Consider the following 27,935-nt stretch of genomic DNA (forward strand, 5'->3'; position numbering starts at 1 on the left):
GGTGATGGAGGAGATCTCGTCTGAGGAGGAGGAGAAAAAAATGGAGACATCCCTCTCTTCAAATGAGATTAGGGAGGTGTGTAAAATGTGGGAAACAGTGAAAAATTTTGTAGAAAAGCACCACCCGAATAAGGCTGTGGCAGTGCAAGCGATGAATCTGTTTAACGACAATGCAATGTCATATTTCCGCGAAATCCTCAAAAGGAGGCAAAAGCAAGTGTCATTGGAGAGGTTCTTTGTTAAAGTCGCACAAAAAGAAAAAGTCAACAGATAGTAGTGATTCCGTTAGTGACAGTGAAAGTCGTTCTACCCAATAATTAATAAATTCGATTGCTTTTAAAAATATAAAAAGGTATGTATGTATTTTGTATTAATCATTTTTACAGTATGTGAATATTTTTGAGTTTTGGAACAAATCATCTGAGTTTCCATTATTTCTTATGGGGAAATTCGCTTTGATATACGAGTGCTTTGGATTACGAGCACGTTTCCGGAACGAATTATGCTCGCAAACCAAGGTACCACTGTATTGTTATTTTAGTGAAGACATACTAGGAAATCCAATACTGTAAGTTATGTGAACCACAATAAAGTAAAAATTAACTCTAACGTTCTTTTAATAACTATTTACAATTTTTGTACATGATAATAGAAACAAATATAAAAGAACTACATTGTATTTTCTGGCTTATTTCTCATCATGGCTTGTTTTTCTTTAATTTTTTGTATAGATTCAGTATTGTCCTCCCATGGTCTAGGACCACGAATGTTCTCCCAGCTATCAATATCTGTATCTTTGATTTTCTAAATTGGAAGAAAAAATTTTTACATTAGACAACAATGTATGTAATATGAGTCCAAGCAGCAAATACAGTATTACAATTCATAATATAATTCAAAATAAATAAAAAAAGACAATATGTATACTGTAAAAAAATACATCATCTGAAATGCTTTTGGAGTATTTTAAATGAGAACTTAACTTACATATTTGTAACAAAGTTTGTTTTATTGAAACATACTAGAAGACACAAAGCCCTTGATCCAGTATTCTCAATCTGCAAAAACTTTATAAGCTATGTTTTGGATAGTGTGTTTAGATTACCCAAAAAATAGTCCATTCAGACCAAATGGGGGTGGCAGGGGAGGAGGAAGAGTGTTGATGGTCCTACTTCATTGGCAAAAGATGAAATAGATGTCATCATTCATTATACGGAAAAAGCTGATCATTTAACAGTTTGTGGCTTAGGATGACACAATAGCCAATTCCAGATGAGGATTAATAACTATGGATCATAGCTCAAATATGGGATCATATAGCTCGTATTAATCAGTTCCTTTGTGAGTTAGCTGGATGTGTACTGGCTCACGGTAGTGAGGTTTCCACTACAACCAGCTCTGGAGTGAATTTTTTGTCGAATTTTTAAAAAATTCCAAAAATGAAACCTTTGTATCTAAATGCTTTTAAATATTAATTTGTGCCTATTTTGACCTGAATGTACAACATTACAGTGAAATAACTGCCAACGAACAAATCAAAAATTTAAAAATTCATAAATATATCTTTAAAAAAGCTGCAAAACATTTTGTAAAAAAATTTCATTATTATTTTTAATACAGTAATATCCTCTGTATCTATTTATTTTTCATTTAATCCAATTTAAATATCTAGATTTGAATTCCAGAATTTCAGCTTAGTAAACACAAATTGGAAAATTAAAATAAAAAATAAAATGAAATATGAAAATATAAATTTATGTATGTATTTCCCTAGAGCTCACACTTGCAAAACAAATTTAAGTACATATTTGGAAAGGGTTAACTTTAGTATACAAAAGGAAACTCTATATTCTCAAGCAAGAGAAATCATTTGGAGTGTCTTTTGCTATTTAAAAGCAAAAGATTCTAAACAGAAATTGAAGTTTTATGTACGTTACAGCTTTTACACTTTAAGATATTACAGTTTTTATGGACTTAACAGCTGAAATAACATGTATGTCTGTATCAACAGTTTGACACAATCATACAAGCTGAATCAAGCATAACAGTGGGTGGGAAGCTGATGTTCAACACCTGGAAAGAAATAATGCATGGGCAGGGTTAATGTAGGGTTACCAGATTCCACCTGTACCCTGTTTTTAGAATAGATGCCTGGAAAGGTGACTACAAGAATGCTAACCATTTCAGTAATGTGTCAGTATTCTACACATTACGTAATGAGCTTTCTCAAAATGGTCAACAATGATTATTTGACTGTTTCAGCAGCTAAGTGTGGGAGTGCAGTAGCACCTGTTTGAGTTGCCTGTGCCTATGTGACTGCTAAATACTGTAATTATTGTATTAATTGTCAAAATGATTAGCTTTACACTCCTCAGACCTGTGGTTATGCAAGAGCATAACATACAGTGCTGTGCTTGTATATTCTTTGTCATGTATATACCTGATTCTAAGAATATAAACAGAAAATTTATTTATTTTACAATATTGACCCATACCACTAACCACGGTTGCACTACTATAAACATGAGCAGTGTAAATAGGGTATGACAAATGTGGCTTTGAACCAGAGAACGTTGCCTTTACAATGAGTTAGCTTGGTATTTCACTGCTTTTAAACACATTTGTTTGAAACTAGTTGATACTGCAACTGGCAGTTTAACCTTTTAGAGATGACATTACATCACCAATGATTAATATGTTATTTAGCCTTTATCTTATATTTTAAATAAATGGCAAATTAAACTTTCAAAATCAATGCCATCACAAAAAAAAAGGTTATTTATTTGAAAGCAGTGCAATACCATCATAATTCGTTGTGAAGGCAAAGTTCCTTCTGCTGTTAGCATTAAAATTTTTAGTCATAACTTAACTGATTGGGAAGCAGATGAAACTGTTGTGGCTGAACTAATCAATCAGCTTAATGTATTGCATGGGTAGGGTTTTTTTTAGAATTTGCCTCTTTAGTCTTCACTGGCTAATGCATGCCATATGCATTTCATATGGCATGCATTAGCCAGTTAAATATTCAACACCCACCACAAGTAAAAGTTAACAATATTCAACTCCCAACTGTCACGGAAACCAAATATTTGGGTGTGATTGTGGACTGTAGATTAAATTTTTTCTCACACCTTAATCGCGTAACTGCCAAAATTAGAAAATTTACTGGGGCCATCGTGAAGGTCTCTAGAACTGACTGGGTCTCTCGCATTGGACTATGCAGGTTTATTACAATGCCATCTTCTTCCCTATGGCAACTTATACCGCTGGTGCATGGCTACACAAGGCAAAAATAGTTAAATTTCAAGCAAAACTAGCTAGTTTACAAAGAACTATGTAAAGTTATCGCTGGCACGTTGCCCTTGGACTTACACCTAATATACAGAGGCCTCTGTTTTTGCATTAAGAGACAGATTCCAACTGAAATTTTGAATATCACCATAGACCTTCAAACAGATGTTAAGCGTGAAAGAGCTAGGTGTTGGAACGAACTTTTAAATACACGGCAAACACGTTCGGACACCACATCTCTGGGTACTGTCAGTAAAGAATTTTTTCCTGAAGTTACCTTCATGTCAAACAAAAAAATTAAAACCTTGTACTCTATGGATCTGCACACTTCTTATTTATTAATAGGACATGGATCACTAAATGAGAAATTATACAAATTTAGGTTATCCCAAACTGATCTCTGTGCTTGTGGCAGAATTGAAAATTGGAAACATGTCCTCTATGAGTGTCAACGGTAAAACGATATAAGAGATGGTTTATCTAAGCCAGTTGAAAATTTCTCTCCAGGTCAAGAGTCTCTCTTAGTTCAAAATGTTAACGCTTTTCATGCTCTCCAACTGTTTGCTCATGATGTCTTCGCTAAAAGACTATCTCTAACTTCTGACTTAAATAGTGCAACTTCTGCTCCCGTGGACACTTCAACAACAACTACAGCTTCAACCGTACCTACAACAACTACAGTTTCAACTGTTCTTACAACAATTATGGCTTCATCGACCACTGCTGCATCTACTTCATCATCAGAAATCAGTGCATCACCTCAAACAGTGTAAACTTGGGCTGCCTAACCATGGCCTTGTACAAAGGGATAATCACCTCTTTATCTCTGCTAGAATAATAGCCAGTATTCTTAGCATGTAGATATCTTCTCATTAGGTACTGAATATCAGTTTCCTAATCAGAGGCATCATGAATATCTGATAATATATGATACATTTAAGTATAACTGTATTCAAGATATGATCATTCAGTAATGCTACATAGTGCGTAAAAGAAATTATTTATTATTTAGTCGATACATTATGTTAATATATAACACCAATTAACATCATTCCATACCTCAAATTCACTTTCTAAAGTGACTTCACCTTTTTTCTTCATTTTTATCCCTAGTTTTTCAACATTTTCTGGTTGAAGCTGCAGAAGACAAAAAAAAAAAAAAAAAAAAAACATTCTATTAAACATAATTCTCAAATAATGACTTAGCTCACCAGTTATAATAAAACAATCCATTTAACATCTGTTTCTATTATATAATCAATTATATACAACTTTTTTCCTGCAGTATTATTACACTTCATTTTCATATATTCTTATATTAGACGAAAATAGAATGAACAACATAGTATTTTATTTGATGAAAATATTTTATTTAATAAACTCAAAAAGTTACAATGTAGAAAAAATGGTACATATGAACTGGATCAAATCCTTTGCCTAAGATGGCTAGCCAGAGTCATATGGGTAGTCTATGCCATATGACTCAGATGATGATGGAGGTGGCTGTACCGGAACTATATAAGATCTAGCAGGCTTTTCAGCTGAAATGGTAGGATAAGATAAAGTGGAAGCTGATATGAAGAATGAAGATGGCTTTTTCAAAATCTTCTAATGGATACATGAATTGAAGCTTTCACATTTCATTTGTAGACTTCTGTGTAACTTTGCTTTAGTTAACATCAAGGAACAACTTTTCACACTTTTCAACATCTCCTTAGGTCTAAGTAAAATTCATTAAAGAGAGTCATTGGCTCTCTTCAATGAACATAGCACCTTTTCTTGTACAACTGGTCCTGACAAAAGTATGTGTTATTAGTTATGATGTTTTATCTGGTAATCAGTATTTTTCCTTTTTCTTAGCTGCTTCAGAGCAAGATTTCGTAGCTCTAGTTACAAGGTATGTGTGTGTCAGATGGAACCTGGGATTTCTTCCATCTCCGCGTGTGTTCGCTGTATCGAGGACAGTACACTGTCAAGCCAGAGACTTGAAAGTGTGTGGGCCATGTCTGTGCAGTGTGATGTGTTGTGCTCATTGTTTGTCCGGCTTATTGGCTGCCAGGTCCCTAGTGGGGCCCAACGTTGCCCATACCTCGCCATGTGGAGGCTAGCTGGGTGTGTCCAGTATCACAACAAGTTGCTCTAGCAGGTCCTGCCACCTAATTTCCTGGGATTTCAGTGGCTAGGACCTAAAAAAAAAAAAAAATGTACGCATCTGACATTAATGCTTAATGGGATTGCTGTTTGGAAATTGCTGGTTGAGGTTGAACGCTAGAGCGATGTGTTAAAAGGCCTAATAAGTCGGGCAAATTTTGATGTTATTAAATTTATACATGTGAGGTTATATGCTAGATAAAAGGTAATAGTGTTAGTTGTCTTAGAGATTTACACGGGGGGGGAGATGCAATGATGTGTCAATTAAGTACAGTTTTTTCTACACTTACAGTGTAGAAAAAACTGTACATATGAACTGGACCAGATCCTTTGCCTAAGATGGCTAGCCAGAGTCATACGGATAGTCTATGTCAGATGACATAGACTACCCATCACCACTACCACAAAATTGTTCTCAATGCTGTGTGCTCATCTCTGCCAAGCTTGTTTAGAACTTCTAACATTACTTACTTCTAAAGAATGAGATTTTTTTGCAGCCTTTTTTTTTTTTTAACTATTATTTTTCAGATTCTTTTTTCCACTCTTAGATTTATTTATTATTTGTTTTCCAATCATAGTTTTCATGTATACTAGGGTTTCTTTACGAATAAAATAGCTTCAATATACAAATAAGACGTTGAGAGTAGCACTATACATTACTGAACCAACATGGAAGAAGAATGTGTGTGCAATGCAGATACTTCATTGGAAACTACAGACATATGAAAGTGCATTAACAAGGGTCAACTGTACAGTTTGTGATTGCACTGATGATAGATTGACTGTAGCCTTATAAGGAGAAGTTATCAAATAAGAAAAATTCTTTTCTCATTTTTCAATAAGATCAGTATAGCATAATCCCTCAACTCTGCTACAAGCAAGAAATGATTCTGGTAGATAGGCATGTGATGTATTTTATGCATGTTTGTCTCTCTATCAACTTTGCTTAGCCCACGACAAATTCTCCCTCCGAGAATTAAATTCTTCGTATAACAGTTATTTTTTTTTTTTTGAATGAATTCTTGAATGAATTCAAACTACCACTTCTAGGAGGAAGTAAAACTATTACACAAAACGGTAGAATTTAGACGTTGATTAGAATTTGGCGACATTGTTAAGGGGTGTACTTGGTCAGTTTAGTGAGAGAGGGAGGATACTAAAGACTGGGGGGGGAAAACAGATTAGAGGGATCACCAGGTATTTTTTTTTTTTTTGATTGATGCTGTAATAAGTTTGTTTTCTTGCATCATTTGCAATTACTGATACTATTTCCATAGCCTCAAAAGAAAGGAGCAGAGTAGCTCTTGAAACATTAAACAATCCCTCTCCCCTCCATTATTACTTCTTCAGATGTAAAGACTAATTCACAAATAAATATTCATGTTTTTCTACAGTTTTTTGTTTTATTTTTAGTTATTTATTCACCTGCATAACTGGTAAAATTTATAGTTATCCTTCTTGCAATATTAAATATAGTAATAATGTTATTAAAAAATTTCTACAATATATTTCTACATATCTCTACTAAGAATTAGCATCACATATCTCTACTAGGAATTAGCCTAACTAATCTCTCTTAGCATAAGCACATTACAAATACTGCTTCTCTTCTCCATTTATCTCTTCTGAATAATAGTCATTTCTGATTACACTGATGGCAATCACGAAAATTACTAGTGACTTACGAAAAAGTCCATGAACTGTCTACCCTGACAGTTACTTCTAACTCACCTTGACACAGACATTGTTTCTGAATTACCAATATTCCCCCTTCCACACATAAAACTGGTTATCTGGTAAAGATGAAGGTAACTGTCTTCTTTTTGAGTAATGAGTGACACAAAAGTACAATTCACAGTTTTCTTACTTATTTTTCTTAATTTGGTTGTAGGAGAAAAAGTTAAACCATTTCCTAATTTTTTTTTTTTTTTATTTTGTATAAAATATAATTAAAATTTATAATAAGAAAGGTTGCATGTGAGTGTATTTATGTGTGTACAATAAAAAAACAGGCTGCATGTGACTGCATTATCCCATTGGAGATGTTAAAAGATAATCATAAGACTCCAGGATGATCTCCCTAAACTGGAGAAGCACTAATATCTCCTCAGTCCACAGAGGGGATACAAAAAGCCATGATGGGCAACTACAGATCAGTTAGCCGACCGGGCCAGCCGAGTGGGTAAAGTACCTGCCTCGCAACCCAAAGGTCGCGGGTTCGATTCCCGCCTCGGGCTTGGATCAAAGTACTGCAAAAACCTTGGGAGGTGCAATATGGCCACAGAAGCCGATGCGCCAACAACTACCAAATCAAAAAAAAAAAAAAAAAAAACAGATCAGTTGAGTTTGATTCAGTGACAGGAAAAAATAATGGAATTTGTGGCAGTGGTGGGTCATGACTCTGATGTATGGGGGGTGCTGCTTCTTAAAGTTACATTAAAAACTGCCTTGGTTATAAGACATGTAGACAAAAGATAGTAATAATAATAAGTAAGTTAAAAATACTACTAAACATTAACTGGATACTTACCATTAACAGACGGGTAATCTTGATTTATTTAAAAATGAAATCCATTCTTCAGTTTTTATTTGTTTAAAATAGATTAACTCTTTCATTCAAGTTTGGTGCACTGTTGACCAAACTTTTCTCTATTGAAAGCATTGCTTGATTCATAGTGCTCCTTAAAAATGTTTTTATTCTTTTTAATGTCGATTGGCAGTGTTCGAGCTCTGAAGTATATAAGTTTTATAATTCACCAAGAGCTTTGGCTAGATTATTTTCTGAGATAAATTTCAGTAAGTCAATTAATTTGCAATAATTGTGTAGATCATGTCTGCTATAGAAAACTTGTAATTCCATCAGAAGTTTTTCTCTTTCAATCATGGAGTATACCTCAACAGTCTCCCTTACCTCTTCCATAAGCATTTTCACACGAAAAATAACCAAGTTCTCCTTGTTAAACAATTTAGCGGCAATTAATTGCTTTGTAAAAGAATATCCCTCACCTATGTCAACACTTACATAGTTGCATACTTCCTTCATTTCAATCATGAGTGTTTTTGAAGGATTTTCACAGTACAGTGGATTCCGGTTATTTGGGCCACTGGTTAACCGTTTATTTGGGGCAAATCTTAAAAAGCAGAACCCAATCGAGAAAATAGCCAAAGTTTACTTCGCTTAATTGGGACAACATGCCGTTTAATCAGGGCAGGAGACCACAGCACTAGAGATTACCCTACGATTGTCTCCGACCGAACCATGTGGTACAGTCGGATTTCTGGAGGTAACAACCATAAACAATAAAAACAATTAGCAGTCACCTGTTTATTGGGCTTTTCTGTTAGTGCAATCTATCATAAATGGATAGTAAACTCGATCTTATTGAATTTGCGATAATACCGACAGCTGGAATTCTGTGGGTTATTATGGTGAAATGTGTTTACACTTCCATGGAATCTTCAATCATATAAAAAAATTAATTTTCAGATCTTCTCTTCATTCCTATTTTAAAAGCTTTGTAACTCGTTACTCCGTTCTCACTTGTGCGTATCGTGTATTGTGTTACTTGCAATTTGTGTGGGCCATGTTCTTTGTTATTGATTGCTTATCTTTTTACTGTTTTAAATTTTAACCCCCACCCACAAATGTCAGTGAACAGAAATGTCAACTAGTTATTATGTACATATTACAGTATGTATTAATTATTCCGATTATCACGTATATTCTTCCGATTTTCACGTATCATTTAATTTTTTAATTAGTAAGGTAATAAAAGGTAAATTTGTGCTTAATATATCTTTACTTTTATAGCCTGTGGATAATATTCTTCTGTTTTCGCTAATTAGAATCGCTGTTTAATAGAATTAAAATTTAATTCACAAACATGATCACATGACTGGCACTTACTACACATCATATAGTGAGCGGTACTTTACTAAGGTGACTCCATCATAACGTGATTTGATTGTACAGTGAACCAGTTGGTACAGTGAACCAACTTTTTTTTACGTGACACTTCGGATAATTGGGGCAGCCACTTAATCAGGCCAAAATGCACTAGACCCGATATGTCCCAAATAACCGGAATCGACTGTACTTTGAATTCCTTATTTTTAGACTGTGTATTGGCAACCCACCGACTAGGCATTGACTCAACCACTGGGAGCAAAATGTGGAACTGTCTAGCACACAGTTCCGCCAACGGTTAAACTTCAAAGTTGAAAATGATTTCTTGTTTTTATTTGTTTGTTATTGAAATGATTATTGGAAGTAGTTGTTTTCCCCATGAACCAAAGGCCTTAGGCTATGGTTGGGCCTGGATGGCCCGAGCTTTGTTTAATACAGTCAGTCCTTGTATAGCACGATGGTTGCATTCCTAGAAACCCTCGTGCAATGCAAAATCGTGCAATATAAACAACAGGCCCTATGGGAAAAATGGGGTTAGGTGCTGACCACCCAAGATTGAACACACATTTGTAACCAAACACAATAAATAATCGTAATAAAATACTTACGCATTTTATTACGACTATTACGTAATAAAATATTGCTAATGCTTTTACTTCTACCGTAAGCAAACTTGTTTTTTGTTTGATTTTCTATCCAAACAGATGACAGGCGTTCCATCTCTTCCAATTCTTTGTGTCTTAATCTAATGAATTTTAATTACACTTTGAGTTGTTCCTGCTATGAAAGTTGTTTTTATTTTCTCTGCATTCATTCTAATTCTCGGTGTTGCCTCATTTAGGTCTGTAGCACGTGCAATATCACATGGTCTCTCATTTTGCTCAAAGCGTTTCACAATTTCATGTTTTTTCTCTATCGACAGAGGCGGACTGGCCAAAATCACACCGGCCTCCCGCCTTACTGGGGAAACCCCGGTGAGCCAGAGGCCGGTGTGATTTTGGTCATAAACCATAGTATGAGGCCAGTATAAATTTTCCCGGGTAAGAATTTTTGACCCAGTCTGCCTCTGTTTATCGATATTGCTTTTCTTTTTCTCTCTGAATCTGCAGTATCTTCACCAGGACGCTTCCTTTTCACACCTTTTAAGTATTGTACTCATTTTTAGGGAATAAAGCACAATTACAAAACGAGGAGGCACGCTTGATACACATAAACAAAGCTGTGAGCATGTAGCAACTGAATAAATAAACAACACCGTAAAGGCAGAGATACACTTTTAACACCTCACATTTTACTAAAGCACATTTCTAGGGGTTACTACCATAAAAAAATAAAAACAATTTCCAGTTGTGTTTCTGCTAGTGGAATCTGTTATAAACTGGTAGTAAACTCGATCTAATTGCATTTGCGATAATACCGATAGCTGGAATTTTACGTTATTATGGTGAAATGTGTTTCCCCTTCACTGATATAAAAAACAATACATTTTCAGAATCTTCTCTTCATTCCTATCGTGTTGCATTCGGTTGGGGTGATTCTACGTTCGACTGCCATTTCTTGTAAACACAAGGCGAATCGTGCATAAGCAAATTCGGTTCGTGTTATATAAGATATCATTCCCCTATTTATAAATCGTGTATGATCAAATTCATGTAGTGTAAACACGTGTTATATGAGGACTGACTGTACTTGTATTAAATAAAGCAATTATTTATTTATTTTATTATTATTATTTTTTTATTATTGGAAATATGTTTGTTTGTTATTTGGTTTTTAGGAGCAATAGCAACTAAGGCCATATTGCTCCGGGAATATGCGGTGGTCATTCTCTGACCTTTCGACATCCTCTGTATTTGGTGGTGATGGGCTCGAACCCTGATCTAATCAAGAAGCGTGTGCTAGGCACTGCTGCTCCTTCCCATCGGGCTACGGAGGAGCTTATTGGAAATAGAGGATGAGAATACTATATGCGGGCCTGTTAATAAAAATATTCATTGCATTGCATTGCATTGTTCTTCACAAAATTTCATATAACTCCGTTGACTGTATATTTAGATTTAAAAAGCTGGGTTACCAATGAGCCACCCCTGATCTGTGTTAAGGGTATAGGTAAGGTTTAAGGGTATAGTATAAGACCATCTTGACAGAAATGCTATCCTTAAGGGATCACAGCAGGGGTTTATTTTATTTTGACATTATTTACCTTGACTTCAGTAAGGCTTCTGATGTGGTTCTTCACGAAAGACTATTATATAAATTTGAGAAAATTGGGATTACTGTTAAGATCCCTAGTTAGATCAAGGGCTGGCTAAAAGACAAGACACGGTGATCATAAAGAGATGTTCCTCATGGATTAGTGTAGCAAATTAAGTTCCTAAGGATCAATTGTCAAAGTTTATGATTTAGGTAAAAAGTGTGATAAAAATCAGAACCAGTCCATTTTGTTTCATTTTGACTTAGATCAGTTGCACAAATGGTTCGAAAGATGGCAACGGAAGTTTAATGCACCTTGTAAGGTTTTGCACCTAGGGAACAGAAACCCAGGTGTGACTTATAAGCTAGGGGGGAGTGCAGTTAAATTTGGTTCAGGATGAAAAAGATTTGGGGCTACAATTCAGTGAAATATGAAATTTTCATGCTCTGTAAATAGGTGGTCAGAAAAGCAACATGGTGGTGTCCTTTCTATCTATGATATATAGACCCTCTGCAAGTAAGGTAAAGATCATCCCTTCATATAATTTGAATACTGCCTTCAGGTCTGGAGGCCACACACTTGAAGAAAGAAAAAAGAACTTCTACAAGGGTCCAAAGTAGGGCAGCCAGATTAGTGAGGGGTTGCTAATCAATGTCCATATGAAGAATGGCTTAGAAGATGTGGACTGCAAAGCATTGTGATTAGATATTTTATGGAGGACCTGATAGAGGTGTGAAAGGCTCTGAAGGGAATCAGAAAAATGAATGAAGGAGGTAAGTTTTCACTGGTAATAGAGAGAACCACGGGGAACAAATACAAAATTTTTGGAGTAACAGGAGGCTGGATCTCACAAAGTTTATCTTCAGACTGTGTTGTAGATAATTAGATTGCATTGCCTGCTATAGTGATCAAGGTGGAGAATTTGGTAAAGTTTAAAGTAGAATTGGATAGCTCCTTTTAGTGATGACGCAGGCATGAGTGATAGAAAATTCCCCCCTACCCCCTTTTGGTACATGCAGAAAAAATTTGATTCCTTGCAGTTTTAAAGAAAGTAGACTTTTATATTATATTAAAATCTGCTTCATTTAGCCATTATAACACTAATACAAGGGGTAGAATTTTTTTCAGCCCGGTCTGTGCTTGTTGAGACTGCTTCTACAGGGATGGGGGGTACACTTAAATAGAAAGGGTGCAAGAATATTTGCTGATGCTATCGATGCAGTGTTAGGTGGATCAGAAAACTGCTAGCTTGGGGGAGGGATACACAGACTAAAAGGTTAACAGTGACCGTAGGCATTGGCAAAAATGATTCCTGCACTGCTCTATTAGAATGAGCAGCAGCCTAGAAACAAGGAGGCAATGGAAATTTCCAGGACTGCTGGGAGTCATAGTGGAACAAATAAATACACAGGCTAAGAGTAGAAACAGATGCATGTATACTTGCATGTACACCAATGCTAGGAGTATAGTTAATATATTTGATGAGCTTGAAGTGCTAGTCAAGACATCAAAGGCAGATACTGTTAGGATATCAGAGATGTGGTGTCACACAAACGTAAGCAGTGCAGAATTGGAATTTGGGGAGTACAATGTGTACAGAAAGGATACACAGGAGAGGAAGGGAGGAGGGGTTATGCTGTTAGTGAATAAACACATAAAATCTAAGGAAGTGCATCCAAATGATGTTAGTGAACAATGCAATGTTGAGTCTGTTTGGTGTGACATAAGCACTGGGAAAGAAAAAATGAGAGTAGGTGTATGTTACAGGCCTAATGAATCTGATGGGTATAATGAGCAATTGTGCAGAGAAATAGAGTGGGTTAGTAAATCAGAATGTCTTATTATGGGGGGATTTTAACTTTCAGGATATTGACTGGAACTTGTGGATTGGTCATTCGCATACTAGCAAGGCTTTTATGGATTTACTGGATGACTGTTTTCTACAGCAACATGTTCGAGAGGCAATCAGATCAATACTCTTGATCTGATTATCAGCAGTGATTATTCATGCATTAAGAATTTGCATATAAAGGAACCACTGGGTGACAGTGATCACAATGTACTGATGTGGGAATTACTTAAAGATGTAACCACCATTAAGGCTAAAGGGAAGGGCTTTTGCTTTCAAAAAGGTGACTACAGGGGTCTCAGACAGTTTTTAAATTCTGTGCAGTGAGATCAACTGATGATGTTACCAATAATGTTCAAGGTTCAGGCCTACATGGATGTCAGATAAACTAACGAGACTCATGGCAGAGAAGAAAAATGTATGGGATGCATATAAAGTATCAGGTGATGACACAGAAGCCTATGGCAGATATAAACTAGTCTGTAATCAAGTCACAAAGGAGGTTTGGCAGGCGAAGGAAGATTACGAGAAAACCTTGGCAAAGGATGCAAAGAAACACAACAAAGAGTTCTTTACTTATGTAAACTCTAGAACTTAATATATAGATATGTTGACTATTGAAGATCATGCTCAGGTAGCTGATAAACTGAAAGAGTATTTTGCATCTACATTCACACATGAGGAGAGTGCTAGAAGTTTATCAAACTCTAACTGGGAGCTAAGTGATTTTGTAATAACTGAGAGCAAAGTGGAGGAGAAATTGTTGAAGTTAAACCTAAAAAAGACACCTGGGGTGGACGGGATCTATCCAGTTATATTAAAGGAGGCAGCAAAGGAACTAAGCAAACCCTTAGCCATAATTACGAGAGCTTCCTTGGACTCAGGGGAGGTCTTTGTGGACTGGAGGTTTGCAAATGTATCACCAATTCATAAAAGGGGTTCAAAAGGTGACACATAACTATAGACCTGTTCGTTTAACTTGTGTTCCAGGAAAAATAATGGAATCACTGGCTAAAGAAGCTTGTTGTTTGTTGTTATTTGGATTTTAGGAACATTAGCAACTAAGGCCATATTGCTCCGGGAATATGCGGTGGCCATTCCCTGACCTTTCCGCATCCTCCGTATTTGGTGTTGACGGGCTCGAACCCCGGTCTAATCAAGAAGCTTGTGCTACGCATTGCTGCTCCTTCCCACCTGGCTACGGAGGCACCAGCTAAAGAAGCATCATCTAGACAAGACTGTAGTAATAGTTAAGACACAGCATGGGTTTGTTAAAGGAAGATCTCATTTGACCAATTTGATTGGATACTATATTGTGGTCACAAAGGAACTGAATGCCAAAAATAATTTTGATATTATATACTTGGATTTCAGGAAAACTTTTGATACTGTTGCACGTGGAAGACTGCTACACAAATTGGAGAGGTATGGCATTAAGGGTAAGTTGCTACAATGGATAAAGGGATGGTTGAGTGGGAGACGACATGGAGTGGTAATCAATGGACACTACTCTTCATGGACAAATGTTATTAGTGGAGTTGCTCAGGATTCGGTGTTGGGCCCATTGTTGTTTTGTATATTTATCAATGATATTGATGAAGGTAAAAAAAAAAAAAAAAGGTAAACTGCAGCCATTATCAACCCACTGTAGGATGGAAGCCTCCTCAATAATTCATGCTGAGAGAAATGGACCATAATCCACCAGGCTGATGCAGTGCGGGTTGGCAGATTGGCTGTATTTAGCAGTCAGGGGCTCGAATCCCGGTCTACTCAAAGAATGTATGCTACTGCACTCCCGCTCCTGACGACTCGGCTACGAAGTTCATCATCGACAAATGTAAAGTACTGCATATGGGTAGCAAAGAGAAACATACCAACTGTGTGGTACTACACTTAGGGAAGTGGAAAGTGAAAAATACCTGGGGGTAATTGTGCAGTCAAATATGAAGTTTGCTGAGCAGTGCAGAGGGGCTGTCAGGGCAGGTCATGGAGTCTTGTCAATGATATATATGAATTTTGCTAGCAGGGACAGGGAGGTGATTATCACATTATACAAGGCAATGGTCAGGCCACATCTAGAGTACTGTGTACAGGTCTGGAGACCTCATTTTAGGAAGGATGTAGAGTTACTAGGTCGAGTACAAAGAAGGGCAACAAGATTGGTGAGGGGAACAAAGGGGTGCTCTTACCAAGAAAGGCTGCAAATTGTAACGCCTGGAGAGTAGGCACCTACAAAGTGATCTGATTGAGGTGTATAAGGCCTTAAATAGGTTGAGCAAGCTGAATGCTGATGGGATTCTTCCTCTTGCTGAGATTAAGAACCTGAGGGGGCACAGATTCAAATTGAGGAAAGACAGTTGTAGAATAGATGTGCGGAAGTTTGCCTTTAGCCAGCAAGTGGTTGATCGTTGGAACAGACTTCCATCTTTTGTTGTGGAAGTTGATAGCCTAAATAAATTTAAGGCTGAGCTGGACAGGCATTTGGAACAAATGAAGGGGCGAAATGGGAGGATTTTTTTTTTTTTTTTTTTTTGGCTGATGCTGCATAAGCTCGCTTTCTTGCATCATATGCTAATGCTAATTATCATAAAAAAATTTTAAATTGGCAAAATGATGCTTCCCTGCATCATTTTGTCTATGCTAAAACAAAAGAATTTAAAGATCAGTAATAAAATTTAAAAAATTGTTAACGTGAAAAAACACTGCTTCTTACCATTTCATTCTTGCGGAACTCATATCTCAATGAAGCAAAATACTTTAAACCAAAAGATCCACCAACTACCAGAGTCTGTGAAGGAACACAAACATAAAATTTATATATTTAAGCAAAGCTACTAAAAAAAAAAGAAAAAAGTGTTCTATGTGTGCTTAAAAAATTTATTTCTCAATTTTTAACTATGGTTACTATTATTGAACTTGCCACTATTTAAATACAAGTTAATAATTTCAGCATATTTTTCCAAGTAGCCCATTGACAAAATTTGCCCTGCACAAACAGTTTTAACTTTAAAAAGACACACCACCAATTTCTTAAATGTTGATCTCCAGGTAACTCTCCAATGGGACAAAGAAACTCCCGTGGTCATCTTCCACGACACAGATTTCTAGACAACATCACATATCTCTACTAGGAATTAGCCTAACTAATCTCTCTTAGCATAAGCACATAACAAATACTGCTTCTTCTGCATCCAAAAAAACTGGATTTTCCTTTTCACTCTAAGCAATACTTTTTTTTTTAAACAACTACTCACTTTGTGAAAATTTCATACCTGGAATATTGTTCTCACATCTAAGGTGGTGTCCTCAAACCTCCCTCAATCAACAATCTAGACTCCAATCAAAAGAGGGCTGTCAGGTTAATTAATGATCCATCTCTTACAGAGTCTCTCCACTCTGTCTCAAAGATATTCAGTTTCTGAGGCATGCCTTTTTTATGGATACTTCTGTAAAAATTGTTCTTCTGAATCTGAACTGGCATCTGTGTTATTTCCCCACTCTCTTTCAAACCAGTACAGACATGTGCCGCAACCAGTCAGCATTCATCCACTGTCCAACTCCAAACTTACAGAACCAACTTTTTCTCTTCCCTATTTATCCTTTCTACTTGTGTTTTCTGGAACCTTCCTTCACACATATTTCCCAAAAATTATAGTTATAAATATTCAAGTCTAATATCAACTTAGCATTGTCTGTCTTCTCAACCTTCAACCAATGTGTGGTATTTAGTATTAGTATTAATATTAACAGTGGCAAATGATGCAAGGCAGCAAGCTTATACTGCATTGGACCAAAAAAATAAGTAAAATAAAAATTTTCATTTCACCTACCCATCCCCTCTAATAGTTTGTATAGTTCTTTGAATTTATTCAAACTATCTATTTCTGCAACAACAGGCAGAAACTTGTTCCAGCAATCAACCACCCATTGGCTGAAGGATGGTTAAAGAACTATTCTGTAACCATCCTTCCTCAATTTAAATTTATGCCCCCCTCATATGCATAATACGAGCAAAAGGGAGAATCCCATCAGCATGAGTTTGCTCAAGACATTCAAAGCCTTAAACACCTCAATCAGATCGTCTCAGAAGTGCCTAGTCTACAGATGCTGCAATTTGCAGAAGTGAAGCCTTGCTTTATAAGAGCACCCCATCCCCCCTCACCAATCTCGTTGCCCTTCCCTCTACCTATTCCAGCAGCTCTACTATAGGTTCTAATATGTTTGTATTAATATAATTAAGTATTATTATTACAAATATAAATAAGTATTATAGGTTCTAATAGCTTTCGTGTTTGGGGGTAGTTTCATAATAATAATAATAATTACTAAAATCTTACACACTGGACACTATATAGTCAGTTTTTTTGCATTCCTGGTAGTGCGACACTACCAGTGCGACAAACTTGCAGGAGGTGTAGGGGGCACAAAGACGAATCGGAATCACATAGCATTGCAGGGTCCAAGATGCCTTCGTCATGCAGTAGAGGGCGTTGAACGGGATGTCGCGTGAACAGCGATCCCGCTGGAAGTCAGCATTTGCGAACCGTTTCTGTTGAAGAAACCAAGTAGCAAAAGTCCTCCGAAGTGGATAATCCGCAGGCTCCAATGATTGGACGCGTTGCAGATGGTATGAACTCATTTGGTTTGTTGACAATATCCTCCATACAGTGGATTGGGAAATACCCAATCGTTGGCCTATCGCTCGAGTACTCGTACTCGGATTGCCTTCTGCAAGACGTAGGACATTCTCCTCACTGTCTGGCGTCTTCGTCGTTCGCTCTCGATTCATGGTACCTCTCATGAAACAACCAGTCTCACGTAACCTTCTGTGCACAAGTGCGAAAATCGTATGATGAGGGGCACGCCTGTGCGGGAAAGTTCCTGGTACAAACGCAGAGCGGCGCGCCCGTTACAGTCCGCAGCTCCACACGCGAGGTGCATGTCAGCCAGTTCAACGTTTAAATACTCGTCCATCCTACTGCCTCGGAAACCGGTTTGCAAATGCTGACTTCCAGCGGGATCGCTGTTCACGCGACCTCCCATTCAACGTTCTCTACCGCATTAAGAAGGCATTTCGGACCCTGCAATGCTATGTGATTCCGATTCGTCTTTGTGCCCCCTACACCTCCTGCAAGTTTGTTGCACTGGTAGTGAATCACCCTGTATATGTGTATATACAAGGTCTTCCAAAAATATGCTCCAGTTTTAATTGTATACAGTATTTCCTATAATACATAACAACATAAATGTATCTAATGTCTCTGAAATAAGCAGTCTTGGGAGAATGTGCTACGCCTGGTGTTAATTTGATGAAAATATTGTAGTGAGCAGGATGGTACCAAAAGCAGCACACGTTCTTAATGAAATTATCCCATCACTACCAAATTGTGCTGTTATTCAAGTTCAAATTTGAGTGCAGAAAAATTCCAAGCAGGTCTACAAACCTTTAAATAGTAATTAACAAGTTCAAAATGACTGTGTCAACCATACACCCGAGGGACCAATAATAAAAGTACTGTTGGTAACAGGAGGCAGAATGGCAAAAAAAATGCACAAGTTCAGCATGCAGTGGTATGAAGTCCTGGAAAACCTGTAAACTTCTTTTTAAACAACTTATGTTAGGAGAATCATCAATATAGGATTTGAATATATGCAAAACTCTTTCCATACAAAATGCAAGTGCAGAAATGCTGCTTGAATTTGGTATGGAATTCTGTATGGAAAATTCATATATGGAATTTTGTATGGAAAGTGTTTTATATGAAAGTTTCATGGTGAGAGTAATAAAAACAATAGGATTAATTTGTAGGCTATTTCTGCATTTTTCAAAGAATAATCCAGCCATTCTAATATGGGTTACAGATAAAAGCCCATTTTATCTTAATGGTACATTAATAAGTAGAATATGGATGTAGGGACCACAGAAACCTTCATGAAATAATAGACTCAATTACAACCCAGTAATGCCTGGCATGGTGTGCTGTTCTGGCTTGTGGTATTACTGGACCAATATTTCTTGATATTGTAACTGCTTGTCATTATCTATATCTCCTCTCATATTGCCATTATAAGGAAAAAATTCAATACAGCATTTGCTGTTTACAGAAAATGCTGTATTGAATGTTCTCAGTGAGCACCAAACTTTGTCTAATTCATTTTCTGCATCTTTTGGGTATGAATGGTTCTGGCCACTTATATAACTTCTTATGGGATTCCTTAAGGATAGTATTTATAGAAACAATCCACACACAATTCGAGAACTGAAACAAGAAATTGTAATGCCTGTGAATGGTGTCCTCAAACCTCCCTCAATCAAGAATCTAGACTCCAATCAAAAGAGGGCTGTCAGGTTAATTATTTTAGAACTGCCTCGTATAATGAATCATTTCCAAAGATAAATATGGATGTTTTGGATTCCTACTGTGCACATACTGAAAATGTTTTCATATCAGTTTCCACTCTCAAGCCATCAAATGCATTGATGTATGCCATGTATTTCAGTTGTATTTGCTCAGAAATTGTTCTAGTAAGGAAAAAGAGGCATTGCTTAGACCATATATTGTGTTGTTTGGTGACTTCTGTCAAGATGGACATGAACCTTCTGAAAAAGATGCAGTAAACAGCAGCAAGGGTAGTTATTTTCATAAAGTAATATTCCTACAGAATTACTGACATAATAAAATATTCTGTAGAGTTACTGACAGGGAACATTGCTCTGTTATTGGCATAAAGCGTATCCTTTTGAGTGAGAGAGAGAGACAGACTTCGGTTTTCGGAGTTGCAAAGTCTGGAGACCCCATCTATATGAGAACCTATATGAGGAATTTAAGGCCCTGAAAGGTTTGCATGAACTAAATAACAGAATATCTTTTTTCTTCCATGGGCAACTCAAACTAGAAGATGCATACTTTAATAAGTATTAGCCATATAGTGCAAGGAAGCTATCAGCTTTTTGCTGTACTGGCCAAGAAACAAATAAAATGATAAAAATTAATATAAATAAATCTATAAAAAATAAAAGAAAAGTTACCTCAAAACTTAGGTAACTAACTAGATGACTTTTCCCAAGCAGTGCTTCAACTAACCCCAGGAATAACATTCCAATAATTAAAAACACAATGGCTAAATCTGTTTTCCTGTAATTTGGATTTATGGACTCTAGTTCTGAAATCATTTATAACAGTGAAAATTTCATTTTAGTCACTCCCCCCCCACCCTCAGAGAGCCTTGCCGATCTCAATGAAATTCTCTCTAAGGTGTGCGAGCTACCATAGTCCACGTATTCAGTCTTTCCTCATATGGAAAGACTGAATATTTCCTCCATATTTGGATACAGTATTTCAAGTGAGATCTTACGATTGCCTTATACCAGTGGTTTTCAAACTTTTTTTAATAACAGCACCCCTCAGTAATTTATTTTGTGGCACCCCTACTCAATTTTCTTCCTGTTAGATCTGATTCTCTCTCTGTGTATATATATATATATATATAATGTTAAAAATATATATGTTATATGATAATGATAGTTATTACAATAATATACTTATAAAAATTATATTTCATAATACAAATTATATATATACAGTATATAATAACATTATTCTTTATATAGAGGTACTAAGTACAGATCAATTATAAATAACCACAAAATTAAAAAGATACTATACACTTTTTTATAATGAAATAAACATATAAATTTAAAAAATAAATAAATAAGTTTAAGTAACTTAAACCCAAATTACGTGGCACCCCTGGAATGTTGTTGCGGCACCCTGGTTGAAAACTACTGCCTTATACAGTGGGATTATGACATCCTTATCCCTACAAGCAAATGTTCAATAAATCATTGAAAGAACATTATGGGCCTTCCTTGCTGCTTGTCTACACTGCTTGGCATTAACAAAGGAGACTGAAAAACATTAAAACAATCTGTCACCTAATCTTATAGAACTACTCAATTGTGTAAATTTAAAGAAGGGTTGGACAGATAGCCAGATTAAATCATTAAATTATTAAATTTTTTTTAAATAGAATATTAAAAATGATGCTGTGCATATAGTTTTGAGAAATATTTAAATTAATTTTTCTTAAAAAATAAAAGCCTATTAAATATTTAGCTATATTTAAATTGAACAAATACCCTCCATGTGGTGCCTGTCATACACCACCTTCTTTTGTTTTTTTTATAAAAAATTAATTTTTAGCTTTTTTACTTAATTCAGTATTATATTAATAATTATTTATGATTAAGTTTGATTCAGTGATGGAGCTGTATTTTTTTTCTTTTTTTGCATTACAAACAAGAGTACATATTTTCAAATTAAGGAAAGAGTTATAGACTGGCTATAAGAAAAGCTATCTTTAGTAATATAGTAATCAACTACATGAGTAAGTTACCACTTAGCCCAGTGGTTTTCAACTTTTTTTTTTAATAACGGCACCCCTAAGTAATTTATTTTGTTTTGCGGCACCCCTACTCAATTTGTTGCCTGTTAGATTCTCTCTCTGCGTGTATGTACAGGGTGTCTCAAAAATATTAGTGCAAACGTTTAGGGGAGGTAGGTAACATCTAAAGGAATGTGAATCGCATAGGAACCCATAACCGGAAACGTCACCGTAAGTCAGTACACAGCGCTGTTCATCAGTTCACGAGAGGGAAAATTTGTGGTTTACTCATTTAAGCAGTAGTCGCTGCACGAAGAGCATGCATTGATATACGAACTGTGAGCTGGCAGACATGTACCTAGTGTATGGATTAGCAGAGGGCCCACACGGTATGAGCCCCCATGCGGCACAACATCGCTTCGCAATAAATGTGTGAGCAGGTATGGTCGGTGACTGCTTAGTCGGCCCATACCTGTTACCATCCCGCATGAACTCCGTTAAATATCAGATCTTTCTTGAACAAGTTCTACCAGGATTACTTGACGATGTTCCAGCAAATGTGAGACGCAACATTTGGTTTCAACATGACAGTGCGCCTGCCCATTATGGAAGGTGTGTTCGTGACCATTTGAACAGGCGTTTTCGGCGCCGATGGATTGGCCGCGGTGGACCCATTGCCTGGCCCCCATGCTCACCTGATTTATCGAGCCTGGATTTCTTTCTGTGGGGGGCCCTCAAATCTATCATGTATGAAATCGCCTGTGGAGATGGAAATGGATCTCGTGGCGAGACTCGTCTGCACTGCTGCTACTGTCAAAGAAACTCCAGGTGTGTTCGACCGTGTCCACCAATCCATGCTGCATCGGTGTCACGCATGCATCACGGTCGTTTCATGGTGGAACCTTCGAGCATCTGTTGTAACATCATGAAATGCATTCATCTCGTACTCCATTGTTAATAGTATGTCAAATAAATGTTTGCCACTAATTACTGTCTTGTGTCATTTCTGCTTCTTGTGCCTCTGCTACTACTTTCCCGTGACGTTTCCAGTTATGGGTTCCTATGCGATTCACATTCCTTTAGGCACCTCCGCAGCCAGGTGGGAAGGAGCAGCAGTGCATAGCACACGCTTCTTGATTAGACCGGGGTTCGAGCCAGTCACCACCAATTACAGAAGATGCGGAAAGGTCAGGGAATGACCACCGCATTTCCCGGAGCAATATGGCCTTAGTTGCTAATGCTCCTAAAAACCAAACAAACAAGCAAACACATTCCTTTAGATGTTACCTATCTCCCCTAAACGTTTGTACCAATATTTTTGAGACACCCTGTATATATAATATTAAAAATATATATATGTTATATGATAGTTATTACAATAATATAATTATAAAAATTACATTTAATAATACAAATTATATATATACAGTATATAATTTTATTCTTTATATAGAGGTACTAAATAAACATTAATTATAGATCACCATAAAATTAAAAAGATACTGTACACCTTTTTATAATGAAATAAACATATAAATTTAAAAAAAAAATAAGTTTAAGTAACTTAAACCCAAATTACATGGCACCCCTGGAATGTTGTTGCGGCACCCTAAGGTGCCGCAGCACTCCGGTTGAAAACCACTTACTTAGCCTTTTAGAAGGAGAGAGCATATAGATACATAACATAGACAAGGCAATTAAATAAGCTACATTTAAAGTTTAGCTAGATTTAAAGTGGAATTAAATCCGGGGAAAATAATGGAGTCACTGGGTAAAGAGGTAATACAGGATCACCTAGAGAAGACAGCAGTAATAGCTCAGACACAGCATGGGTTTGTTAAGGGGAAGTCTTGTATGACCAATTTGATTGGATACTATGATGTGGTCACAAAGGAACTGGAAGCAAAAAATAATTTTTATATCATATACTTGGATTTCAGGAAAGCTTTTGGTACTGTTGCGCATGGAAGACTGCTGTACAAATTGGAGCGGTATGGCATTAAGGGCAAGTTACTGCAATGGATAAAGGGATGGTTGATTGGGAGACAGCAGAGAGTGGTAATAAATGGACAATGCTCTGCTCTACGTGGACTAATGTTATTAGTGGAGTTCCCCAGGGTTAGGTGCTGGGCCCATTGTTGTTTTGTGTATTTATCAATGATATCGATGAAGGTATACCAGGCTTGATATCCAAGTTTGCATATGACACAAAGGTTGACAGGGTTGTTAATGACAGTAAAGACAGTATGCTACTGCAACAGGATCTAGAAAAGTTAGGCAGATGGGCTGAGAAATGGCAACTGAAGATTAAAATTTACAAATGCAAAGTACTCCATATGGATAGCAGTAACCCAAAAGAAACATACGAACTGTGTGTTACTGCAACTCAGGGAAGTGGAAAGTGAAAAAGACCTGGGGGTAATTATGCAGTCAAATATAAATTTTGTTGAGCAGTGACAAAGGGGCTGCCAGGGCAGGTCATGGAGTTTTGTCGATGATATATAGGAATTTTGCTAGCAGGGACAGGGAGGTGATTATCCTGTTATACAAGGAAATAGTCAGGCCCACCTTGAGCACTGTATACAGGTCTAGAGGCCTCATTTTAGGAAGGATGTAGAGTTGCTGGAACGAGTACAGAGAAGGGCAACAAGATTGGTGAGAGGAACAAGGGGTGCACTTACGAAGAAAGGCTTAAGTTCTGCAAGTTGCAGCATCTGGAGAATAGGCACCTGCGAGGTGATCTGACTGAGGTGTATAAAGGCCTTGAATGGTTTGAGTAGGCTCAATGCTGACAGGATATTTCCACTTGCTCAGACTAAGAACCTGAGGGGGCATAGGTTCAAATTAAGGAAAGACAGTTGTAGAATAGATGTGCGGAAGTTTGCCTTTAGCCAACGGGTAGTTGAGATTTGGTACAGATTTCCACCTGTTGTTGTGGAAGTTGATACTTAAATAAATTTAAGGCTGAACTAGACAAACATTTCGAGTGACCAGATGGTGAAATGGGAAGGTTTTTTTTTTTTTTTTTTTTGGCTGATGCTGCTTTCTTGCATCATTTATCTCAGCTAATGATAAATATTCAGAAGTAGGAGAAAAAATGTGAAACTTGGAAGACACTTCACTTTTATCTCCTTATTTTATAATTTTTTTTTATTTTTATAAGGCAGATTTATATAAGCTTCCCTTACATCATTCTGCCATTTTAACACATACTGTAGTTCATGCATGCCAGATTACACTGGTCAACAAAATGAAACCTTTTCTTCCATTAAAGATGCAAGCATACTTTTTTAAACCAATTTAGTGTGCCGATTTCAAATATGTTCTAATTTTTTTCCCGATATATATAATGTTTGTAATACAACTGCTGATAAAATCAGTGCAAGTTAAAGACAATTTCATTACAAAACAAGAGACTGGTTACAATTATATTTTTAACACTTTTACAGTTTAAACCCAATACATTTTATGCACATAGTTAAAATAATAAAACACACTACTGTAAAATGATATGTACAATTTAAAATTGTCATGTGGATAATTTCCTTTGGTACACTTCGTCAAGGACAAGGAACGTTGCAGTGCAACATATGCTTGCCAGAAAACCTTGATAGCAATGTCACATTGCCGTAGTGTCTTGATGTACTTCCCTCCCTGCTGATTCCTCACCGTGCCATGGATTTTAGGAAAGAAGTCTAAATGCAAGAAATTAACTTTACATTGCTAACATGGGGTCCAACAGGTGCCAGATTTAAAATTTTTCCGTTTTTTTTTTTTTTTTAATTCGTAAATGAAATCAAATCCTGCTATGTACCTTTGGCTACCAATATCCTCTAATTGGTTATACATTATTTTTGTTTTAATTTTGATATACTGTGAATTATGAGACATTAAATTTTTGTTTGGCATTTAACAGATGCCAGGTGAGTAAAAGTGCCTACCTTTCCTCTAGGTAACCCCATTCCCATGTAGCATCTGTGAGATGCCAGTGACAGATATCTAATCTTGCCACCAAACTTTGTTTTTGCTGGCTAAACACAAACAGCCAACAAAAATACAGACATTCATGTTGCATCTGCCCTGTGAACGTCTGGGTTTCAATCTGGAGGTTCAGTGACCTTGAAACTTATAAAAAAATATGATAAAAACTTTTGTTATTATTACTGGTTTCTCTCATTTATTGTTGCTTAATATTTTTTAATTGGATTTAGGAAATAATTACTAGATCATCATTTTTATGCAGATTTGAGTGAGATCACTTTTTTTTTCATTTTCTGGATTGTTTTTACAATAATGTAATAATTACATACAATAAATGCAAATTAGGGAATATTTTGTGGTGCATCACAGTCTAGCAGAAGAGTGAGAAACACTGACTTAGAGGACAGTCTCAGTTAGGGCTAAAGTGGCTATTGCTCTTCCTTATAATCAAGATAATGTTGATATTTTTTTTTTTTTTTAGCTATATGAACATAGTGACTCGTGGGATACTGTTTTAACCCCCCCCCACAGAAAATCCTGGGATTGCCCCAAAGTACAACTAGTAGATGTTCTGAATACTGCTGTGATTGTACTTGGTTTTGTTTTGTTTTTTTAAGAGCATTAGCAACTAAGGCCATATTGCTCCAGGATATGCGGTGGTCATTCTCTGAATGACCTTTCCGCATCCTCCGTATTTGGTGGTGACGGGCTCGAACCCCGGTCTAATCAAGAAGCATGTGCTACGCACTGCTACTCCTTCCCACCTGGCTACAGAGGCACCCTGTGATTGTATGCTATTTTGGGAGGGATGTGGAGCTGTTGAGGCGGGTGCAGGGAGGGGCAGAAGGATTGGTGAGTGGAACGGGGGGTTGCTCTTATGGGGAGGGGCTTGAGTTTTGTAAATTGCAGTGTCTGGAGACTGGGCGCCGGCGAGGTGGTCTGATGGAGGTGTGTAGGGCCTTGAATGGTTTGAGCATGCTCGGTGCTGATGGGATTCTTCTTCTTGCTTAGAGTAATCGCCTGAGGGGTCATGGGTTCAAGTTTGGGAGGGGCAGTTGTGGGGTGGATGTGCGGGAGTTTGCCTTTGGCCAGCGGGTGGTTGGTTGGTGGAACAGACTTCCATCTTTTCTTGTGGAAATTGGTAGTCTAAATAAATTTAAGGCTGAGCTGGACAGGTATTTGGAACGAATGGAGGGGTGAAATGAGAGCAGTTTATTATTATTATTATTTATTTGTTTTTTTTTTTGGCTGATGCTGCATAAGCTTGCTTTCTTGCATCATATGCCACTACTAATGCTATTGTGATTTAGTCAAGAGACACACACACACATTGCAAAATTTGGTGGGGTGATTTTTTACACATAACGATGAATGCGTTTCAGTAATATGCTCGATCTTACCTGAAACAATTTATAATTAAATTATAAAATAGCAAAGGATATGTTCAAGCAGTTACATAAGTGTGAATGTGCATTTACATAAGTAATAATTACATTCGTGTATTTGAATAAGTATGCGATATAACCAGTCTCATTACAAAAACTAGATGCTCTGGATGAAAACCGATTTGGAAACAGTTTTTTTTTTTTTTTTTTCAATTAAAAATACTTCTTGAACTGTGTTATCAGACCCATGCTGTATCACACTTTAAATAAACTATTAAATTACCAGGAAAGGAACTCCATACATGAAAAACTTGCTGTTTAATAAGTTTTGGGACATATTGTGCGTTTCCTATGCACACGTGTCCCGTTACTGTACTAAGAAATTTTTTTCCCTCGATTTAGAAAGTATTAATAGTCCTACAATAACATAAAAATTAATCTGCTTAATTTATATAATTAATGATTAATAAGTGCATCATGCTGCTAATCCTGCTACAGAAAATTAAATGTTCCACAAAATGAACTTCAGGCAAATATACGAAAATATGATAACTACACACTTGCGAACCATAGGCGACATCAGCGCCACTACCCAAAGTGTTAGACTTGCAGGTTACAACTCTTTTTCTTTGCTCCTCTATCAAAGATTTGATAATTATTAAAAGGTTTTTTATACAGTATACAGTAATTTCAAAAACGATTTAAAATTATGTAATACATACAATTTTAGATAAATATTAAAATTATTTTTTAAAATTAAAAATGACTAAAATGTACGACTTTGGTCGCAGT

At 36.6% G+C, this 27,935-nt stretch overlaps 1 protein-coding gene across 1 annotated transcript; it reads right to left on the bottom strand.

The window, feature by feature from the left end:
- Positions 1-669: 669 nt before the first annotated feature.
- Positions 670-27,666, bottom strand: l(3)neo43 (cytochrome c oxidase assembly protein COX16 homolog l(3)neo43). Its single transcript, XM_090376380.1, has 4 exons — positions 27,427-27,666; positions 16,106-16,180; positions 4,351-4,428; positions 670-804 (listed from the first exon to the last, which is right to left on the bottom strand). The coding sequence occupies exons 1-4, from the start codon at positions 27,478-27,480 to the stop codon at positions 670-672; spliced, it is 342 nt and encodes a 113-aa protein (XP_090232506.1). The 5' UTR covers positions 27,481-27,666.
- Positions 27,667-27,935: the final 269 nt, after the last annotated feature.

This window comes from Mastigoproctus giganteus, chromosome 6 (genome assembly GCF_048544385.1).
Source record: "Mastigoproctus giganteus isolate SK-2022 chromosome 6, ASM4854438v1, whole genome shotgun sequence".
Taxonomy (NCBI): Eukaryota; Metazoa; Arthropoda; class Arachnida; order Uropygi; family Thelyphonidae; genus Mastigoproctus; species Mastigoproctus giganteus.